At 39.3% G+C, this 23,140-nt stretch overlaps 1 protein-coding gene across 1 annotated transcript in view; it reads left to right on the top strand.

Moving 5' to 3' along the window:
• The window catches only part of DOCK8 (dedicator of cytokinesis 8), a gene marked incomplete at both ends in the record, with an annotated part of 88,992 nt that overhangs the window by 56,881 nt on the left and 8,971 nt on the right, over positions 1-23,140 (top strand). The window contains 16 exons of the mRNA XM_082301396.1: positions 303-398; positions 1,188-1,337; positions 3,756-3,869; positions 4,800-4,955; positions 7,658-7,797; positions 8,381-8,550; positions 9,852-9,997; positions 10,701-10,883; positions 11,504-11,639; positions 12,227-12,314; positions 14,020-14,116; positions 14,814-14,948; positions 16,903-17,055; positions 18,114-18,272; positions 19,040-19,140; positions 19,579-19,771. Coding sequence (XP_082157522.1) covers positions 303-398; positions 1,188-1,337; positions 3,756-3,869; positions 4,800-4,955; positions 7,658-7,797; positions 8,381-8,550; positions 9,852-9,997; positions 10,701-10,883; positions 11,504-11,639; positions 12,227-12,314; positions 14,020-14,116; positions 14,814-14,948; positions 16,903-17,055; positions 18,114-18,272; positions 19,040-19,140; positions 19,579-19,771 — 2,217 coding nt within the window. The remainder of the gene's footprint in view (positions 1-302; positions 399-1,187; positions 1,338-3,755; positions 3,870-4,799; positions 4,956-7,657; positions 7,798-8,380; positions 8,551-9,851; positions 9,998-10,700; positions 10,884-11,503; positions 11,640-12,226; positions 12,315-14,019; positions 14,117-14,813; positions 14,949-16,902; positions 17,056-18,113; positions 18,273-19,039; positions 19,141-19,578; positions 19,772-23,140) is intronic.

Raw genomic sequence — 23,140 nt, forward strand, 5'->3', positions numbered from 1 at the left:
AACATAGCTGCTCCCTATCATACATGCAGACAGTGACCTGAGAATAGTCCAAAGGCATTTCCCTCTTCAGTTATCTGTGGTTCTGGATCCACAGAAAAATGGGTATCCATGTCTGTTTGCCTGCGGCATTCTTTAAATGTCATTTTGGTCAAATCTGCCTTCTGATCCTACAAAGATGCCCACACATCCCCATCCAGCTGCTCACCCTCCAGTATGGAGAAGTTTCCCACAGGGAAGATGTTGAAAATGAAGGATGAGTTGATTGAAAAGCCATTTTTCAACAGTCTGTGTTTATTATCTAGCATTTCCATGAGGAACTGGCATTGCAGATGGTGGTCAGCACGGGCATGGTGAGAGAATCAGTCTTCAAGTATGCCTGGTTCTTCTTTGAGCTCCTGGTAAGACTTGACAGTGGTATTTTACAGTTAGTTGATGGTGGCATCTAGTAGGTACTCCAGGCACAGATTCAGTTGGGTAGTAATCTCTTCGGTTATTCCTCTCCTCTGTGTAAAGAAGAGGTCTCAAATAATGAAAGTAGAACTAAAGAATTCTTCATATTACCCCCCCTTCCTCACTATGGCACTAATGGCAAAGTTCTGCATGAGCTACATGAGCAGTAGTCCACAGCTTACAAGAGAGACACTCATAAACCAAGCCCTTCCTTTTCAGTGAATAGGTGTTCCTGCCTTTTCTGTTTTGTTAACAACATGGGCACAGTGACAAAGCTCCCCAAACTCACAGTTCTACAGAGCCCTGCGGTGATGTATGTCAGTGGAAAAAATATACTGATTCCCACTGTCAGCATACAAGTAATGCAAGATCAGGTCAAGAAATAAGAATTCCACAAGTACCACTCCATGTCTGTCATCATGAAGGGCAAAAGTTGCAAGCAGCAGCATTTCAGAACTGCAGATGCAAGGGGTTGAGGGAGGTTGATTCTGATTTCAGGTACTGAGAGTAGCCAACTGCCTGAATATGAACAGGAATTAATGTCTGTCTGCATTTGAATCTTAGACCCTCTGTTGTCATTGCCACTACATGTAGGATTTATCACAGCAGCTCTGAGAAAAGGAGTGATTAAATTCAGGGAAAAAGAAATAGGAAATCTTACTCTCATAAACAAACTTAAAGCAGTATTTTACCTCCAGTTTGGGCATTTTTTTAGTATTCTTTTTTCTGCTTTGCAGATAAAGAGTATGGCTCAGTATGTTCACAACACAGAGAAGGAAGATAACCCACGAAGAAGCCGGTTCTCCGATCGTTTCAAAGATGATATTACCACTATAGTCAGTGTGATTACTTCAGAGATTGCTGCACTTGTAGTCAAACCACCGAAGGTAAGTGTACGACATAAGCACCATGGAGCCTTGCTACTTGTCTTGTGTTACACTGAGCTACATTTAATCTCATTTCTGTATCAGCAGTGTTGCTAGAATTAGGTCAATATTCTCACATGGACCTTAAGTGAGAGTTGTGGCAGTGTAAAGGGCAGCCTTGCACTCCCTTGGCAGATGGTTTGGTTTTGTTCAGCTCAGTTCCGCAGCCTGCTTCTGCAGTGCGCAAGAAGAGAGTTCCCTTTTCTATCTACAGGAAAGGCTGAATATCCATTTTCAGTTGCAGTGATGCTTTATGCCAGGTTAGCCAGCACATCAGAATGCAGCCCCAGTGGGACTTACTCCTTTTATCCCCCTTTGCAGTTACTCTCAATCCTACTGCATTGTGTTTAATTCCTCATTTGACTTCTCTGTAGCAGTGGGATATGCCATAAGAAGGCAGTGCTCCTTGTGGGTATTGCAAAAGCCAGCCACAAGTGATCTAACCCTTGATCTCTTTAAAGAGGCACTGGCCACTTGAAAATTGAAGACAAGAATGAAGCCACAAGTCCCATGAAAGTCTTTCTACTTTTAACAAATTGCACTGATACAACAGATTATAAAGTTGAAAGGATCACAGATTGTAATTTATATTTTAACATTGCTACTGTCAGCTTATATCACTGATATCACTTTGGACTAGAAAAAGCTAGTGCCACAGATAGGCACTGAGTGACAGTTGTTCATTCAGTTGCTGTAACCAACTTGTTTTCATGCCCCAGAGCTGCCAAATGCACTGTGCTAGCCCAGCGAAGTGCTTGGCCGCAGGGCAGGGCAGAGCAGCCTGGAGAGCTGGCCTGCTAGGTCACTTTTCAACAAGCTCAGTTTCCTGATCCACTTCTCCACGTGCTGTTGAGGAGCAGAAACTGGGAAAGGGCAAGACCAGAAAAACTGGGGCAGAGACTGGCAGAAGGAATTGTCACTGTCCACCAAAAGGTTGTTCTTTAAGCTTTACTTTGAAGCTCAATCCATTGCTGCGCTTCTGTGATAGCCGCATGCAGAGAAATTATTTCCACAGAAATGTTTACTTAGGGCATTAGTGACTTCTTTTTTTTAAATCAATTGTGAAATAAAAATTTGTTACATTGAAAATGCTTTAACAGAACTGTAGGCTTTGCAAAGAGATTAGTATTTATGGCTTCCTCACAAGAAATACACAGGTTTTTGTGGGTTGTTAATTCAATTCAGTTTTGATAGAATGAGCATATAGAACCTGATTGTGTGTGAAAATTCCACTGTTGTGTTTTTGGAATTAGGGCCATTGGTTAGGTGTACAGAGTAGTAGGCAATGTGTGTCTGATTTGTAGTAGGCAATGTGTGTCTGATTTTTAAATCCAAGCAGTGATAATCGATGTTTCAATACATGGTCGAGCATGTCAGATTGCCCTGGATTTTTACAGTGATATGTCTGGCATAGGCTTGCCTGCCCTATAAGGTAGTGGAAAACTAGTTTTTTCTTCACCGTAGAAAAATGTTTTCCTGTGCAAATCCCAGATTGTAGGGAATATATATATATATATATATATATACACTTCTGAACAGCAACAAAAAGCTTGAAAAATGAAAAAGTGAATTGTAGCCACCCTGAGGTGCTGCACACCTGTTTGCGCTAGTCAGAGGTGCCAGTACAGGCAATATTTTTCTCAGTCATCTCTTCTGTCAGTTTTGAGCATTAAATGTGTGCAGAGCCCTCAGGCATCTCCACTAATTCCTCTTGGTGAACGACACAGGCTGTTGAGATTTTATGATTTTAATTGGTATGTTTGAAGTAGCCTCATTTTAGAGGGTACACGAAGTTCTTTGTGGTTATTACTTGAGGCTGTGTATGTCTGGTAATCAGGCCAATTCCAAGCATACAAGAGCTTAGGTGCTGAATGGTGAACCTCACGGATTTATCTTACCAGTATTTTGTTACTATCAGTTTTACACTTAAAATTTCTAAACAAAATACTGGGCATTCCATCAGCAAAGCCAGTACAGGTTTTTATTAATATTTTATATGTCTTAAGTACCTAACCCAGCATTCTCTGATGTTCAGTAGAAAAAAAGTCATGTGCAGGGCTGCAGCCAATAGGGAATTCAGAACAGGTCTCAAATTCCATTTCATTGTTGTCAGCCCAAAGCTGTGCACAAATGAACTGTTCATTCATCCTGTGACATTTCCCTGTGAAAGTTGTGAAACAGTTGAAATAATTTACAGAAGCGATTCTGTGCAATTTTAACAAGATCATGTGAACTGGAGAACTGAAACAATCTTATCCTGTATTTTCCCTGAGATGGTTCTGGGACCTGACCCCTACACTATTTTTTCATTATTCTAAAAGTTTTTCCACCTTTATCTAAGTTTTATACATTATAACTGGTGTTTTTTCTTTTTTTAAGGAAAGTGAACAAGCAGAAAAAATTAATATCAGCCTGGCTTTTTTCTTGTATGATCTTCTTTCTTTAATGGATCGAGGATTTGTGTTTAATCTCATCAAACATTACTGTAATCAGGTAGGCACCATGCATGGTTTGGATTGCATTTGGCTTACGTGTTTTGTTCTGTTTGATTACTTTATCCATCAAGATCCTTTGAGTTGTGTTAAAGGTCCAGGTAAATTTCCTATTTCCTATTGCATATGCAAGGATATTAAAACCTCTTTTGATTTGTGATCTGCAGGAAAAAAATTGAGCTGAGGTGAAGACTCTTTTAGAAATGTCATAGCTTGCACTGCTGCAAAACATCCATGGAACCACTTTTCTTCCCTTACTTTTTACATCCCTCAGCAGTAGGGTCTGCAGACCATGAGGATCAACTTTCTGACTCCTCCAGTGCTGTGAGGACAGTATTTAGGTTTTGGGGAGTCACTCAAAATGATACATCTGTATTCTTGCTTTACAAGTCTCTCAAAACTAAAAATAAATGGTGATACAGGATGTTGTTGTGAAATTATTAGTTGTATTTGATGGGGAGCATTTTCCTTCTGTTTTGTGACCTGAATGCATGCAGTTCCCTTAGGTATCTCCACTAATTCTTCACTGATGTCATTGTTGATAAGAAGGGAAATGAGAAGACCACTGATGTCCTGTGTTGCTTAGCAGGACGTTTTATGACTTTGCCACGGATTCAGAAAAGTTCAGTTTGTTTTTCATTTTTGTCTTATGCGAAAGACAAAAATATAGTATTTTTCTCTTTTGGGAGAAGAGAAGAAAGCAACAATTTGTTATCTCTTGTGGTAAGTCAGCTGGGGAGCAGGGAGAGAGACACCATCACTGTCAAACAAAGCGCAGCTAATGTATGGAAACTAGTCAGGTGCAGTGAGCATTTTAATGCATGCACGGCCTAAGTGTCTATTTCCTTTTCAGGGAGCAGGATATTTCACTGCATGGTAATTCAAATAGTACCAGCCCGTCACTTGACACCTTTTTGTTTGTTTTTCCTAGCTTTCAAACAAGCTGAATTCGCTCTCCACCCTGATTTCCATGAGACTTGAGTTCCTGAGAATTCTCTGCAGCCATGAGCATTACCTCAATCTGAACCTCTTCTTCATGACATCCGCATCTGCTCCAGCATCTCCCTCCCTCTCCTTATCCTCCCAGGTGGTCATCCATTAGATGGTATTGCTTGAATGTCACATGAGGGACATGTAGAAAAATACTTTCATGGCTCTGTATTTGGATGCTGAAGTTAGAATTAGCCACTGTTGGATCAGGGAGAAAATTTCCCACTGGAAAAAAAGCAACAGAAGAAGAAAGACTACCAGAGTACTATTGCAAAACTGCACCTACAGAACTTAAAGCTGAACGTGACACAGACACGCGTTTCCCTGAAAACATGCACACAGAAAAGGACTGTTGAGGTAGACATACAAGGTCTAAAAGGAACACAGGTCTGAAGGCCAGTTTACAGGCACACCCTTATCCCATCCACACACAGCCACAAGTATATATTTCAGTGTCTGTTTTGGAGAATTATGGCATGCAGAAGTACACAGCAGACTTCCTGTATGTTTGCCTTCTAATGGAACTTCTTACTCTCCAGGTGGAAGTAGATGGTACCACTATCTAAGTTAGTGACTAATACACTGCAATTTTCAATATCCTGGAGTAGTGAATTTCTGTTGAGCCTTCGTGTTGCTTAAAATAGGATTATCAGGCTTTCTTTTTCTAATAGCAGTGTTCTTTGTTCTAGGTTTCTCCCCACTGCAGTAGGTCATGCTGTGTCTTTGTCCATGATTTCTCTGTGGTTTTTTGGACAATGTTCTCCTTTTTATTTGAACTTTATGATTTTCTGTGTGGAAACACTCAGGTATCCTGAGTAGACCATGCAGCCTTCATCATATCTCATTTCTCCAGAAACTTGGTCTGATACTGACACAGCTCTAGATTTCCTTAATGTCAGGACATCCCATAATCTTCCTGACCATAGAATTCACAAACACATCCAAGAAAGAAATTGTTGATTGGCACACCACACAGAGTTTTGCCAGTCTTGCGCTCTTCTCATCTGCATTCTGTGGAGATGGTTTCTTGTTTTTCTACAATGGGGCAAGCCCTCTGTCGAAGGCTGCTCGCCTGTCTGTTTTCCATCTCAGTGGTCTTGCAGAGGTCAGGACTGGGTTGAAGCATTTCAGTGGAATGCTCCATAATTGCCACAATGCTTGGAGGCAGGGGAATGGAATTGAAACTAAAAATGGTGGGAGGTACAAAAACACTCTGAGTAATGGAGCAGTTCAAATTCATGGCCTCTTTTTTGAGTGTCATTGCCAAAGAATTGGTTGGATGCTAAGATGTGCTACATCTCATACCTTAGTAAGGGTTGTCACAGGTCAGTTACAGTAAATAATATTTACTTGAAGTTTTTCCTGGTCCTAAAAGCAAGGCAGCAAAGTCTTAGAGTCAGATGTCACAATACATTTGGTTAATACTAATCCTGGATGCCAAAGAGCTGGAAATGTGAGTCTTCTGCTTATGAGGATAAAAAATATCAACATAGCTCTTGTAACTAGTTCTAGCAAGTCAGAGCTTGGCAGATACTAGTTTAATTAATCTTTCCTTCAAGCAGCATCATCAACTCTCTTCTCCTTTAGGAGTAACCTACGAAGTGCAACCTGCGCAAATCAATAAGGCTTTTGTGGCCCTTGCATGATTTAATGCACTGGCTGACTACCCTTGCAGTAATTTCGATCTGTCTGCAGGAGTGCGGCCCAGCTTGAGTTAGACTTTCAGTAGAAATATGGCCTTGTGAATAAATCTTTTGAAATTCTTTGAGAGAAGCTAAATTCACTTAACTGGGTGCTCTACACTTCAACATTATTTCACACAAACATTGTACAGCCAATGCCTGTCTGTTTGAGGTTGAATGGGACTGGGCCTAAGTACAACTGTCCAAAATACGGGGCTGCTAAGAGACACAGGGTTCATTTGACCCAATATGCTAGAAGACAGCTGCCACTGTGTGGTATACTGATACTGCATGTGTTTGGGCTCAGGGACTATTCCCAGGTGACTGACAGAAATAATGGGAAGGAATACTGAAGAATATAAATTAAAAGCAAAATTTGGACTCAAAAAACCCAGTAGCTGCAGTGGGGAGTAGTATCTAAGACTTACACTCACCTGATCATGGGACAAAAACATTCCAGGAGACCTATGATTGGAGAGGCTAAGAAGTTCACAACACATATATAGCAGCAACTTTCCATTCCTGGGCTGACTGTGTATCAGTCACAGCCATAAGTTAGAGCAGATTGAAGGCTGGTCTAAATTATGCCAATTACCAGCAAGCTCAGCCAAGCATTTCCTGGGCAAAAGGAAACACTGTCCACATGTCTTTCCTGACTGACCTTCCATACTAGACATCATGGGTGCTGAAGAACAGTGAACAGCTTCTGACACCAAAGTCCCTCTTAATGTAGAAGCTCTTTCTTGCTCTGTGATAGCTAATGGCTGCTCTGCAACAATGAGAACAAGAATGGTAAACATGGAGAAAATTCTGGCTTTGCATCCTGTCCAAACTAATGAATATAGGGTAGGAATTTTACATCTCAAAAGGTGTAAAATGAGTTGCTCACACAGAATGGAAAGGATGAGATTGCATCCTAGCAAGCAACTCATTTGAAATCAGATGCTTTTAATTTCACCAACAGATGTCTTTCTCCAAAATGTCCAACCTTCTTTCAAAGTCTGTGGTTTTCCTTTGGTAGAAATTTTTTGTTAGCTACATTGACTGTGACTGTGATCTCTTTAAGAAACGTTGGTCCTGGAGATCATTCTTTAACACTTCTGATATATTCCCCCAGAACTCCAGCTCCTGCTCTAGTTTCCAGGACCAGAAAATTACTGGTATGTTTGATCTCTCAGCTGAATACCGTCAGCAGCACTTCCTGACTGGCTTACTTTTCACTGAGTTGGCAGCAGCACTGGACGCAGACAGCGAGGGGTGCGTATCCCAGTTTGCAGATTTTAGAATGGGATCAGGTCACACTGTTACTCTTGGCAAGGTCATAGTTTGACTCCAGGACAGTCCTGGTTCTCCCACTCTTTTCAGTTAGTTGCTCTGTAACGTAGCAATGACTCAGTTATGGTTTTATCTGCAGTATGTTCCTCCTAGTGAAAAAAAATACATGATTTGTGGTGGTAGTGTTGGCTAAATACACAAATTGAGAACACAAAATTTCAGTTGCTCTTCCCTCTAAAACACCTCTGTCTTTGTCTGAACTTAAGCATTTAGCTAAACTTTGGCCAGAGTTTGATGCTTTTCCTTAAGCATCTCTCTTTACCACAGTGAATTTTTATGGGACGTTTGAAAGACTTGGGTGCTCTTTGATTGTGGTAAAGTGTCTTGGAGATTTAAGATACCTATCATTTGCAAGGAACAAATCTCTGCTTAAAGAGATTATTGAGTGAATATTGGTGTATTAATTTGTTTCTTTCACCTCCTCTCTGTTTATTAAATCTTTAACTTATAACTGATTAGTGCATGATCCATGAAGAGAACTTATGGATGGTTTCTGTGCTAACAGGATTAGCAAGGTGCAAAGAAAAGCTGTCAGTGCTATCCTTAGCCTGCTGAGTTCCCATGACCTAGACCCACGTTGCTCCAAAAAAGAGGTGAAGATTAAAATTGCAGCTCTTTACCTCCCTTTGGTTGGTATAATTTTGGATTCATTACCGCAACTCCATGATTTTACAAGTAAGACCTTTTTGCCTTTCAGTTTTTCAGCTTCTAAGAGGGACTTGTCTAAATAATTTATCAAACATAAGAGATTAGTCTAGTAAGGTTGAATATTTCTTTACTTAGAAGTAAACTGGATTTTTACAGACAGAAAAAAACTTCAGTGCCCTCACTTCATGAGGAAGTGATAGATGAGAGATATCTCTAAGTACTCCTATGTATCTCTTAGTGTAAATTTTATGACCTTCCAAATAAAGCCTGCAGGGTCTGCAAGAAATATTTAGCTCTAGATATACTTAACAGACAGTAGTGAAGATACTGATAATGATACTGACATCATGTTACACCAAAATTACAGAAATAGGATTGTATTCTCTTTTTCTGTTGCTTTTTACTGCTACTAACATGACACCAAAATTGATTAGTTAAAGGTATAAACATTGAAGAGTATATTTTTGTCACTGGTTCTGAAAATATTTTGCGTTTAAGTGTCATAACGAAAACCTTACTAATATGAAAGTGTTATTTAGCACTTCCAATTGGGTAAGGTGAAAGCATTTACTATATATTGGCTAATCAGATCTCACACCATTCTTTTAATCTAAGTATTATCTTTATACTGTAGATGAAAGAGATATTATGAAGAAGCCCAGGTGTACCAATATGTCTGGGTTTTAGAGTGCCTTTCTTTTGAGAATCTGTCACAAGAGGCTGTGATCGCATTCTGAACACATAGTGTCCAGCTGGTCGCTCAGCTTCTCTGAAAAACAGAACTTGAAAAACACAAAATGGATGCTCAGAATCGGACAAGATTTTTACAAAGCTTAGATATAAGTAACTTTATTTGCTGAAAGTGATGTCAAGAACCAGCAGGGAATAGAAGCAGTTAGATGCCTGAAATAAAACTTGCATTTAAGTCAGCAGGCGATATTGGATCTGTCGACTGTTAGCAGACTTACATACTTTGCTGAATACCACCAAGTCCATGTCTAGTTTCTGTGCTTCTCCTCTTGACTGAAATGAACTGGAACTGGATGGTTCCAAGTCTTACAAAGCACTGGCTTGGCTTTGAATGTCAGAGATAACCTCATGTTTGCTTATGTATTTTTAATTTTTTAATAATTTGGCAGTCTTTGCAGATGGCTGCAGTTTCTCTTGCTGATGCTGTGCTTCTTTCACTGCTTGGTACATCAGCCAGACAGTCTCAGGGATGAAGGTGCCAATTGTTTTGCTAGGTTACAGACCAATGGAAAACTGTGACATGTGAGCAGCAGCAACTGGATTGCTCCTGATGTTCCAATGGGATATTTCCAATTTAGTTTCAGATATTCGCAGTGGAAAGGGACGGACAGGAAACCCAGAAGAAGAACAAGAGTCTGCAGGTGCAATCAACCAAAACGTGGCCCTTGCCATTGCAGGGAATCAAGTCAACATCAGGAACTCTGGAATATCTCTGGCATCCCTGGTGTGTACACTGCTCTGCCAATCTCCTTTCTTATATCTGTTTTCATCTTCCTTTGTTTTCTCCTTTTATCCTTTCTTGCCACTAATAGCTACGGTCATGAGAAACTGCATTTTTGTTTCCTCCAACCCCAAAGAATTCTTCATATTCCTCCTGTCATCTTCTCCTGTTCTCTTCTAGCCATTTAATTACAGCTTTACCATACATTGTTCACTTTTTTCCTCCCACATGCCTATTTCCATTTCCACACCAAACCTAAACTCATTTTCAGATCAACAAATGCGACTGTGGCAGCCCCACAGTTCCAGTCTTACCTGAATCTGTGGATTCAGGTGCTTCTTTTTCTCGATGTATCTCCTTCCTCATGTGCTTTTTTTTATCTACTGTGCAATTTGACTGACACAACTGTATGGCAGGAGGGAAGCAAACAGCTACAGAATCTTTTTCTACACGATTATAAGGAAATTAACATACAAGCATGTAGCAAATTGGTGCTTCTCTCTGTGTTTCACTTGCATTTAACTGGTCCTTTCACTATTTACACATACATTCAAAATTACAGTAACTATCACCTGGAAGAGGTCAAACTTACTGAAGTTCCATCCTGAGATTCGATTTCACTGAAATTTAAATAAGATTACTTCACCCAAATGACCCTCCTCCCCTTTTTCTTCTTTCAATTGACATTTACTTTGTCTGCTCCTAGCCCTACAGACAGAGTACCACATTAGGTCCTGATACTACTCGCAACCTTTTGATCTGTTTCCTCTGGATCATGAAAAACGCTGATCAAAACATAATACAGAAATGGATTGCAGACCTTCCATCCATGCAGCTGAACAGGATTTTAGACCTCCTCTTCATTTGTGTTTCATGCTTTGAGTATAAGGTAAGTGAAACAACACGTGGTTTTGTTGTCCTGGTTTGGTTCAATTTTTTTCCTTAAATTCCATCTGTCCAGAGGAAATTCGTTATTGACAGTGGTTAAATTAGCACTTTTCTAATCTAGACAAATTAGTTCAGATAAAATAACTGGCAGTAGCCATCAAGCAAAATGCAGCTGAAACCTATGAGGAAGTCCTATGAAGGTGTCCTAAATCGTTTAATTATTTTCTTTTACCTGGGTATTTGAGGCTATTTCTGGTGGGAATTATACTGACCGCTCCTGCAAGTACTGGACAGGACACTAAGGATGACTCTTTAGTTAAGAGCAGGGACTTAATGTCAGGACTCTTCTCTCTGAGAGGATCTGTCTGAAACAACCATCTCTCTGAACTTTAATTTCTCTCTCTGTAGTACTGAACTGCATCTTTGTTTCTGTTAGCAGGACATATTGTACCTCTTTCCTCATTTGCAACATTTATTAGACTTTATGTATTAGTCAATCATATTCATTGCTCTTTGCCCTTTCTACAGGTCTCTCCTGTTGTGTCTCGTTCCAGAGATGTAATTTGTTCTCATGATCAGAAATGGAAGCATTGGTGTTGATTGCTTTAACTTTGCTTTCAGGGCAAGCAAAGCTCAGATAAAGTTAGCACCCAAGCACTCCAGAAGTCACGAGATGTAAAAGCCAGATTAGAAGAGGCTTTACTGAGAGGAGAAGGAGCCAGAGGAGAAATGATGAAGCGCTGCAGAATACCAGCTGGTACTTCATACCCCTCTACCCCCATTGCCTTTTGAGAGGAACTCAAGTGGCTGTAGACATAAAGAGTTTGTTGAGGTTTTGCACGCTACCCATTTTCACTGTTGTCAATTTCACACCCTTTTCACCCACAGTCCATTTCCTTGCAGACCATTCTTGGTTTTGCATGGATGAAAATATCATTAGCTTTCAACTATCCAAGGTGTAGCTAGGACTGAGCTCTTTTCATGTGAAGAATATGAAGTCAAGAAAGAAGTTTCAAGATGTTCTAAAAATTAATGTTAATGTCTTACCAAGAGCCAAGAAATGGTGTCAAAACTATCAGTAAAAACAAATTGTTCATAGCAGAAAAGTTTGCTTCATTTAATAAATGGAAAATCTGTGGGTTGGTTTTTGTAGGCATTAAGCAAGTTAATGCTCTAAAAATCCTAAACTAAAAAAGTGACGGGTCTTTTTACTAGAGCCCTGAATCTGTAAGTTGAATGGCTTTAGTTGTGGCAGACTGCTACAGAAATCTAGCTCTTGGTGAGCTAGCAGACTTCAGATGTCCCCTTTTGTTTTAATATCACTGACATATGTTACAATCTAAGGGAATGACAGATCAGCAGGGCTAAATGAAAATCTGCGCTGGAGAAAGGAGCAGACTCAGTGGCGGCAGGCAAATGAAAGACCAGATAAGTAAGTAATTTAATTAATGCATACTGCTTTTATTAGAACCAAGCTGCTTGGGGTTTTTATGTTTTGTTCTTTCTCCTAGGATGTTTTATTACAAAATCAGCAGTTGCAATCCTTTCCCTCTTTTGTCAAAGAAAAAGAAAATGTTTATGTAGCAGAAATATCCAGCTGTTGCTATGACACAACAAAGAGGTCACAAATACTTGAAGGAGAATTTTAAATAGCTGTCTGCAGGTTTTTTCTTCTTCTTAACAGTGTGGCAAACACTAGTTAGTGATAGAGCCATATCAAATACTCCATGGAGGCTTGCTACAATGTTTATTTTGGTGTTGATCTTGGCTCCTCAGTATATACAGTACTGTGGTATATGTTTTGCCACATTAAATCAACTAAGCTGTGTTTGACATGCTATGTTAATATCGAGAAGCACTGTTAGCAGGAGTCAGGGAAGATAGTGCTTTGGCATTGTAGCAGCAGTTATAAGATATGTGTCATGTCAGAGAATATCCAGTCAGCATGGGTAATGTACAGAGCTCAGTGGTTGCTGGAAATAGTTCAAACACCTATAAAGTTCACTAAATTTGTTCAGTTCTTACTCATATTGGGACTTCTGCCCTTATTATCCCACTAAACTTTTGGCAGCCCCTTCTGGTTTTTGTAGCTTTGAGTCATTGTAGTTAATAACCATATGACTTCCCTGATTTCCTTTCTTGGCCCTCCTCAGAATTATCTGTTTGTGCACTAAAGGATGGCTCTTTGCTCTTCTGGTTTTATTTTTGAGTAAATGAATATAGCAGAGCAGCTATACATCTTGAAGCCACTCAGAAGTGTGATTGTAAGGGTGTTGCTCCAGCCACAGAAATGCACCTGAGGAACTTTGGCTGATGTCACAGGATCTTTAATCTCAAGCTCAGGAGAGCAGCCTCTTGCCAGGCAACAGCACTTTTTTGAGCAGCATAGGAAAAAGAAAAAATTCTCTTCTTTGTGTTTCTGGCACAGAAGAGATGTGTGAAAATGCAGTTTTATTAGTAGCTGCTCCTGTGCTTATTCAGCTGCAGAGGAACTGTGTTCCAGACCTTGTCCTTAAGTCTCAGCTAAGAAAGTATCATGTGTTGCCCTACCACTATCTCCTATCTGTTATAAATATTTCAGTTCTCTCTTAAATGGCCTGGGACAGTGCTGCATGGACTTGCTGTCTTTGGTTGTCAACAGTCTCAGGAATCAACATTTTAAATTGCCTACATTAAACAATGCTTCTATGGCACTGAAGAAATTTCCACTTTGGTATAGTCTACCATTTTTACTTTTTTTTTATGGATTTGTCAGATCAGTTATCCATTATTCCATTTTGGAGTTTTGTGTCCTGCTACAGGCAACACATTCAGAAATTACAGCATAGTTTACTGAACAACTGAACATGGTATTAAGTAGCCATTATGCAGATGACTACTAAGGAGGAAAAGCATCTATCTGAACTGTCTGGAGGCCTAGTTTTCAAAAGTTCCCTTTGCAACTGCTCTTCTACAATAGCAGCTTTGCTAATTTCACTCCTTAGTTTTTAAGAAACACTTTGGAACACTACTGTCATTGTTTGCTCTTACAGGATCGTTCAGAATGGTATAATATGTATTCTGGCTTTGTTTAAACAGCAGGTCATCTAACTCTTGGAGTACTCTCCGCATGCTTTAATTAGAACTCCTTTTTGCAGGACAAAAGCTGAGCTAGACCAAGAAGCGCTGATCAGTGGAAACCTGGCAACTGAAGCTAACCTGATCATTCTTGATATGCAAGAGAACATCATTCAGGTGAGAAACAGTAGAGCTGGCTTAGTACCAATCCCTGCTCCCTCAGAAGCCAGTGGAAGCAAGATTAAATTCTCCTATTGTTTCTTAGACAGTGCAAAATATTTTGAGGATCTTCTGTAAACTTGTATAGTCTTGAATAGAAAAAAATTCATAGGTAGGGAGGAGAAAACTTCATGCTTGGAAACCTGTTAGTAGAAAAGCATTTATCTACTAGACATTTGTTGTACCGGACATTATTTTCACGTGACACCACTCATACAATCTCCCCACTGTTTTGGTTGTGGGTTTGATCAGAATGTACTAGTATGTCTGTTTAGCCTAGATGCTCAGGAAATCAAGGGTGCAAGGGGAAGGATGGTGCTTGCCCACCACAGAATCAGTTCCTAATCCAAAGTACATGAAGGATTGGAAAGAACAGAAACGGAGCTTCAAAAATCACTGCAGAAGCTGACTAAGCTTAAAAATGCATTGGAGGTCTTCGGAACTTGAAAAATGTTTGGGGTATTTTCCCCTCTGTCTTCTTGATCACTACAAAAGTGCTTTGAAACATCTCTGAAGCAGATGTTAACAAATGAAAAAACTGCAAATTCTAAACTCCTGGATGTCTCACAGCCTGGAGAGCAGAATTTCAGTTCCTGTGTTCCAGTTCATTGCTGAATTATCTCATACAGTTATTGTTTCTCTCCTTCATATGCAGGCAAGCTTTGCAGCAGAATGCAGAGATAATCTCTTGGGAGGAGTTTTGAAGGTCCTGGTAAATTCTCTTGGCTATGATCAGAGCACCACTTACCTGACTCACTGCTTTGCTACACTCAGAGCACTCATTGCCAAGGTATGCTCCTAATATACTTTTGTTTCCATGCTTCCAGTCAAGTTAGTAGAGCAGCGTTTCTAGAGCAGAGCTGTGTGAATTCACTTACCACTTTTCTTTGACATTTATTAAATATATCTTGCATATATAAATACAAATTACTATCTATAGGGTTGTTACAGGATTTCTACAGCTGTTGTAAGGTTATTTCATGGACCACACAAGATGAAATAATTAAATCTGAATAATCTTGTGGGTTTAGCAGTCTATTCTTAAATATATAAGATTTACTAATAAAAAGGTAAGCGATTCCATACATTTTATTTCAAATATATTCTGATTTTTATTAGGAGTCTTAATGCCAAGAACCACACAGAATTCCATAAACTCCAATTTAAATTGTTTTAACAGCAAGGCTAGTTTCCAATCAGATGGGCAGCAGAGAAATCAAAACTCATGAGAGATTGAGGGCATCATTCTAGGTTTCTACTTCTCAGACAGGCTTCAAAATTCTAAGTAGATTCTAAGACATTGACAGTTTTCTTCTTTGTTCTCCCTGAAAACTAAGCCAAATCGTAATCTCTCTTCCACTTCTCTATCACCAATACAAAAACTCAAGATCAGAAAAAAAAATAACATAAACAAAACAAGAAAACCAACCCAGCCCCCCCCAAAAAAAACACCCAACAAACAAACAAACAAAAACCCTAACCAAACAAAAACCCCAGCAAACCTTAAAACATACATGAGGACAGAAATTGACCCAAAGTAATTTTTTTTCATAATAGAGGTCATAATACGTTGGGTGCTTCATAAGGACTCTAAAATCTTTTTTAAATTCATCCTTCTGCAAAGAAGAGCAGTTCCACTAAAGAAGAACCCACTAAATGTTTATTTTCCCTAAACTATTCTAAAATACAAATAAGAAACAGGATACTCCTATCCAATTAATGCCTGTCTCCTCTTAAATGCAGATTGGCTGACAAAGCCTAATTACAGGGTAGATATCTGAATAGTTATGAAACTAATAATTATGTTTTCATTTCACTTTATCTTTAAGAGCTAACTTCCAATTACAGTAATGAATTTTGTGAAGCAATTGTTATTCTCATTGAAATAGATCTCGTAGTTAAGGTGACTCGGCTCTGTATTTCATGAAGCAATCATTCCAATTATTTCTATTACACTGTGAGCATATAGATGTTATTTTACAAATAAAAATGATAAAACCCTGTGCCAGCAGGCTTGTAATATAAATTAGACACAAAACAGTGAGATAATGGACTGAAGAAAGGCTGAGAACTGGGAAACGGGTCTGCAGATTGGAAACCATATCTTGTGTTCACTCACACACCTTTACCAGTCCTGTGTATGTACCTATGGTACTGGTGCATCTGTGCTGTCTCTGCTGAGAGTTTCTCTGGACAGACATCCTGCCCCCTGAGTTTAATGCCTGCTGTGTGCATTGTGAAGACACCGTAAAGGAGGGTCTGGCATGAAAGCTGGGCAGTGGAAGTTTTGTGGCACACCATAGGAGGAAGAACATGTTGGAGGCCTGGGGAAGGGTAGGGCGTTGGTGCAAAGAGCTAAAAATTGCTCCATATACTTGAGGAAGTATTTGCATGTTTCATCAATCATTATGTATTTCTGAAAATAGTAAATCTCCACACTTCTAAGAATTTAGCAATATTTGATCTTTTCAAAAGCTCCTGGAGCCATTATACTCTGAGTTTATTCTATCTCTCTCTTTCTTTCAAAACACAAAGGCTATTTTCAAACCCTTCTTTCCTGCAGAAAATCTTAATGATGGAATCTACAGCATCAGAGGAATCAGAAGTCTGAATAAAAAGGAGTATAAAATGTAGTTTTTGAAAACTTTAGACTTCTTCTGAATCCTGTGACTTTGTGCATTAGGCTAATGATGTTTTAATGGCTAGAAGTGAGAGTAATAAATGTTTTTGTCTCTTTCCCTTAGTTCGGAGATTTGCTGTTTGAAGAGGAGGTTGAACAGTGTGCCGACCTGTGTCAAAGAGTTCTCCATCACTGCAGCAGCAGCATAGATATTACACGGACTCAAGCCTGTGCCACTCTTTATCTCCTCATGAGATACAGCTTCAGCTCTACCAGTGTAAGATTTTGAGAGCAGCAGTAAATTTTGTGCCACCTTTCTTGTGGTCAATCGAAACAAAGACTGAAGTTGCGACAGCAAATAGTATGCATCTGCAGATAGTCACCTGGTCTGCTGTTTCACATTGAGCCAAGAGAAGTGCTAGAAGTGTAGGGGGAAAGTAGCTTTAATTATTGTTCACTGCTTTGATTAGGGAAACGTGATTTTTTTCCTGCAACGTGTGTAAATGCACCTTCAAATGGAGCAACAGTAGGCCTCTGACAGCAAAGACTGTACAATGCATAAGCAATACTCTTCACATTGTCTTTTTTTTTTCATTCCTGCATCAGAACTACTCAGTCTAGTTCTATTCTAATGCAATTGCAACCTCAGTAGAATTCATGTATACTTGTATTAATGGGGATTCTTCACCAGCTCCTTGCTGTTAGGACTAGACTCTGATTTTTACCACACACATGGAGCAAAATACATACATTATGCATGTAGATTCATAATGTTCTAGCAGAAAAGGACATGCATTAGCCTTTTGGATAGCATCTGATCTTGCACAGAATTTCCTTCACTAGTTACTGTTTTAAAAGCCTTGGATATGTAAAAAGCATAAGCTTTGCAGAAAGAAAATACACTGCAGACACACCATGAGCTGATGGGTGCAGTGCATCATCAGTTGAAGCTCCCAGAGGTCTTCTGCTTCCCAGATTTGTTTCCAGAATGTTTTTCCAGTCATGCTTCTTCATCTATTCCTCTGTGTGGTGTGATCTACACAGCCACTGGCCTGTGCAAAAGGGGAAAGGGGAGCTTCTGGCTTTTCCTGTCTCAAGCATGTGTACATATTTCAAGGAACATTATAGCCCCAAAGTACACACATGTCAGAACTAGGGATCTTTGGCTTAAGTGGGTAAAACATGATTAGGTTTGATGCACCAGAAGCCACTTATGTGAGCAGTGAGTCTACTGCATTCAATCTGGTCAGGAGAAAATGGGTTTAGTTTATAGAGGATATGTGAACTGCAGTGCAGCCATCATTCTTTCATGTCTTTGGTTTTTTCTTCTGGAAGAATTTTTCAAGAGTGAAGATGCAGGTGACCATGTCACTAGCTTCTCTGGTTGGAAAATCACCTGAGTTTAATGAGGAATTCCTCCGACGATCCTTGCGAACCATTCTGGCCTATGCAGAGGAAGATACGGATATGCAGGCCACTCCATTTCCCATTCAGGTTCAATCTTTTATGGCATCTATGGCTTTTATCAAGAGCTTTAACACAGGAATGTGCTTGAAGCAAGTTCTAGATCTTGGTCTTCTAAAGCAATGAAAATAAGGATGCGGACATTATTGCATGAGTTTATGTCTAGCACAACAATAAGTGGGGAAGAACTGGATGACATAATTCCATAAAATAAACTCTTAAGAATTTCCCCTGGAATCACATTACAGGAGAATCATCTCTTGGTTTTGAGTACACCTTTCTCCTAGATCCCAGTAGGAACTGAGCCCTCTAAGAGTTTCCCAAGATGAAATTTGATTCATGATATTTTCAGACAAGTATCATCAGGGAAACTTCTCTCTCTTTGCCAACTCGTAAGGTGTCAGCAGCAATAATAGAAAATATTTCAGACAATTGTTAAATGCTTTGCTAAAATTCTTAGAGTAACTCAGGTTTTGCTGAAAATTTACAAAAACATTTGGTTTCAGATCAAAGATCAATTAAAGCTGAACTCCATTAGCACATTTGATTTTTTTTCTTTCAGAAATAAATAGATCAAAGGATTTCAGCTCATTTTGATTAATTAAAACATGTGTGTAATATTTGCTATGTCAGCAGTCTTTGCCACATTGCACAGAGCTGAAAAAAAAATCCTGACATTTTCTTTGGGTAAAAGAGGCTTAAAGGGAGTAACATCATCAGGTGCAGATGCTGTTGTTTTTCCAAAACGGAAAAAATAAACACCTGACAATTGTACATTGATCTTTGTATTGCTTCAGGTAGAGGAGCTGCTGTGTAATCTGAACAGCATCCTGTCAGATACGGTGAAAATGAGGGAATTTCAGGAAGATCCAGAGATGCTGATGGACCTCATGTACAGGTGAAACCATTTAGAATTGCTACTGAGAAAATTCTGCAGTGAGGTGAGCTGAACTATGCATTTTAGGGACAAGCTGTGACAAACTATCTGTTCTACTTGTGTACATTCCCTCTTTAGCACAGTTGATCTGTCACCAGGGTCCCAGGCTGCAGTAGTGAGCACATTGCAGGGGAGCCTTTGGGAGGTGGATACAGATTTGGGCAAGGATAAGAGTCAGGAACACTGAAAAGTCTTGGATGAAGTAGTTTTACTTTCCTCATAGCCCCTGTGTCTCCTCCCCACCACTGCCTAACCATTTCTTTTGCTTTGTGTTTAATGAATCATACAGAATAAAGACAGAGATGTCTTCTTCCATTCAACTGAGGTGAAGAATTATAAGGGTATTTTTGTTACTTGAGAAGTGGTCATTCACTCCTGCTTTCTGGCCTGTGTTGTTAGAATTGCAAAAGGATATCAGACATCGCCGGACTTGAGGCTGACTTGGCTGCAGAACATGGCAGAGAAGCACACCAAGAGGAAGAGCTACACAGAAGCAGCCATGTGCCTGGTCCATGCTGCAGCATTGGTGGCAGAGTACCTGAGCATGCTTGAGGATCGGAACTATCTCCCTGTGGGCAGTGTCAGTTTTCAGGTAAAAGGCATGAGGCAGTTCTGGTGTGTGTGTTTGTTCTTGTGCTAAGCAAAGCAGAGGTGCATGTGTGAGGCAGAAGTGACAATGGCAATCTCTAGCTTCTATTTCCAGCAGTTTGATACTGTAATCTCTTATTTGCTAAGTAGAACCCCTCTGTTATCGCATGCCTTTTCTAGGGCTGTTACTTATCAACTGTGACAGATGCATCTTTCAAACTTCTTTCTCATAATCTAGATAATTGGAGCTGCTCAGTTCTTTCAGGCGTGTTCTCCAGTCCTTTGACTGCCCTCAAGTTAGTAACCAAACCTTTTTGATTGAAGAGTAACACAATCACCACAGTCAATCCAGTACATCCAAGTCAAGTAAAAATGTCCTGTAAATTCTTTCAGTGTGGGAGGTAGCTCTCACATTACGTCTCTGGAGACTTCACTGGTTATTTTGGCGTTGTTGAGCTCTTTACTCAGTAATACATTGATCTTTTCCATACAGTTTTCTTGGGTTTTGGTTTTCACCTTATGTTTCTACATCACATAGATGAGAGCATAACTCTTTGTGGTTAAAGGTAGACATTTTTAAATGCATATATATATATACTTAGTTTATCAGATTACACAGTTTTGGATACCCTTACCTGAACTGACTTCATATGCCAATTCAGTGATTTTAGTGCTTCTTTTCGCCACATTATTAAAAATAGAAATGGCCAAACCCTTAATTTATTACCATGTGTTGATAATTCCTCTTTTATCATTATTCCCTGAGACTAGTGGACTGTTGGCTGCAATGATTAAAGTAAATTATGAATCATTTCAACTAATTAGTGGAAATATTTTGTAGGATTGCCTTAGATGTTCTATAGACATCGACTGTTTAGACATTATTACCTTCATTAGATTGTAACCCCTGTTTTTCAGAAAGTATCAGGCTTGTATAATCTGGTGTTGATTCCAGCTAAGTAGAATACCTTTAAGGTTTTCTTCAGTAATTTTGTATCAGTATTTCCACCACTTTGTCCTGCTGCAGTCTGATAAACCTAACACTATCTCCTCATCTTGTACACTTGTAAAAAATATATGATCCCCAAAGCATATTTAATCTTCTGGAACTTCCCCAGTTTTCTAAAACATATGGCAGCTCAGTATTCACTGCTTGAATATACTTTTGCTTAGCTTTTTGACCTGTTGACCACATTTTATTTTCAAAGTGAGTTTGAAATACCTAACACAACATTTGGTGCAGTCATCTTCCCTTGATATAACCATACCACTTGGGGTTTTTTCCGTTCAAAATAGTGAATGTGAACACGATTTAACCACTTGGCATTTTGCATTGAATTTAGTTTGTTGGGCATTAGTATTTGCAATTCCACCTTAACAATTAAGTGATGGACAAGTGTTTATTCTTGATTTTCTTCCATATCAAGACAGCTGTATATACTCTTTTTAATGGCTAAACTTCTGGTCATGGATTTATACTTCTGCCATTTTGCATCCCTTATCAGTTTTTTATACCATCAAACTTATTGCTTCCATGCATTACTTCTATTTACTTCTTTTGTATGTTAGATACTATCATTATTTAGATATAAGTGAAATCTGCATTCCCTTCCCAATGTCATCTTGCTCCCAGGCTGCCTTGAGTGCTTGTAAGCTCACACACTTGACCCTAATGTAATTCCTCCCTCCATTGCTCCTAGATTATGCAGATTGCTATAAATGGATATGTTTTCATTTATTTTAGAGAATTTAAATCTATTCTACAAGGCACTAGGCAAGCAAAAACTTAGGACTTTAAAAGCAGCAAATCAATTTCTCTCATCAAAATGCTTGTGTAAATACATGTTTGCCAAAGAAACAGTTGCCCCATAGGAGAGAGGTAATAAATGCCCCAATGACGAGAACCCAATTACACAACTCTATCTGACAGCACAACTTTGAATTTCAGTTTACTCAATAACAGTAATTAACTATAATAACCCTTTGCATTTTTACATAGGCTTTCAAGAAAAGGTTTCCCATTCTTTACAAACAGGTTTATGTTTTGTAGCACCTGTGAAGATCTTACTCAGATTACCCTGTTAAAAGAGGGAAACACAATGCAGACTGGCTTGGCTTTACCTGTAGTTACAGGTCCCACTCACTGACTTTCTGTGACCATTTCTTCATTTGGCTCAGATGTGAGGTCAACTAATATTGGTGATATGCATTTAGTTGTGGAATTGAGGGTGATAATAATGTGAATAAAAATATTATTCTGGATGAGCGGAAGTATTATCTCCTTTTTACAGATGAGTAAAATGAGTCAGCAAAGGATCAAATCAGTTCTGATTTTGATCTTCTGCCGTGAGTCTATCAGCATCCAGAAAACTGACTCAGTAGAGCAACACTTTTCCTTATACGGTAGCAGACAAAGTGCTTCCCTCTATGCAATCAAAACTATCCCTCAAAATCAGAATGGGGTTACCTGCAGTGGATTTCCCTTTGAGCTCAATTTGTTTTTACACTAAATCCACTTCACAAGCGATAAAGCAGAGCTAGTGAGAGTATGAAGTGCATAGGGACTGCCTTTAAAGCCACTTTATATTAACACAGACAAGTACTTAGTGTATGTGTCTGCCTGCTGAGGCACAGGGCTCAGCAGCAGCCTAATTTGCCTAGGCTGTTGGGGGATCGAGGTTGCAGGCTACCCTGGCCTTATTTAACATGGGTATAAAGGCTGGGGGGTCATAGGGATTTTTGAACTGACACAAGTATTTCTTGTCCTTAATGAAAACTAGTCTTGTGAAATTCAAAATAATTGCTGATAAAATACATGGTGATTTATGTATTGCCTTTATTATACAAGGGATATGTAAAATTCTTCAGTATGAAAAGTGGATCAAGGCTAAAGTTGATCTTTGCAAAAGATCACGCAAGCCCCAGGAGTATGTCATGCAGGCTCTCTCCTACTAGAGTGCATGGACTGTTAAACATGGAAGTACATTCCTGACATAAGTTTTTAGAGGCTTAAAGGTGGAGAAGGAGTAATTGGTGTCTGTGACTTTCTCATTACTTTTGTATGTAAATCACTTCCCTGGACTCTTTTCTCTTTGCTACAAAAGGAGAATTACAAAAAAAAAATAAAGCCACCAGGCCACCAGAGTCACATGAAAACAGTCTTAACAGTCTTTAGTGGGTACTGGTATAGAAAAGGAAAACTAGAAATTGAGCTGCATGGCTTGTGAGTTTCTGGAGGTATGTGACAGTGAACCTAATTCTGGTTGAAGTCACTCTCTTCAGTAAGACTGGTCAGTAAAAAGTGGCATAGATGTGCTAAATGTGCTATAGTTTTCCTTCTGGCCAAGGTTCATATGTATTCTTAACTCCTGTG

Source organism: Coloeus monedula (assembly GCF_965178545.1).
Source record: "Coloeus monedula genome assembly, chromosome: Z".
Classification (NCBI taxonomy): domain Eukaryota; kingdom Metazoa; phylum Chordata; class Aves; order Passeriformes; family Corvidae; genus Coloeus; species Coloeus monedula.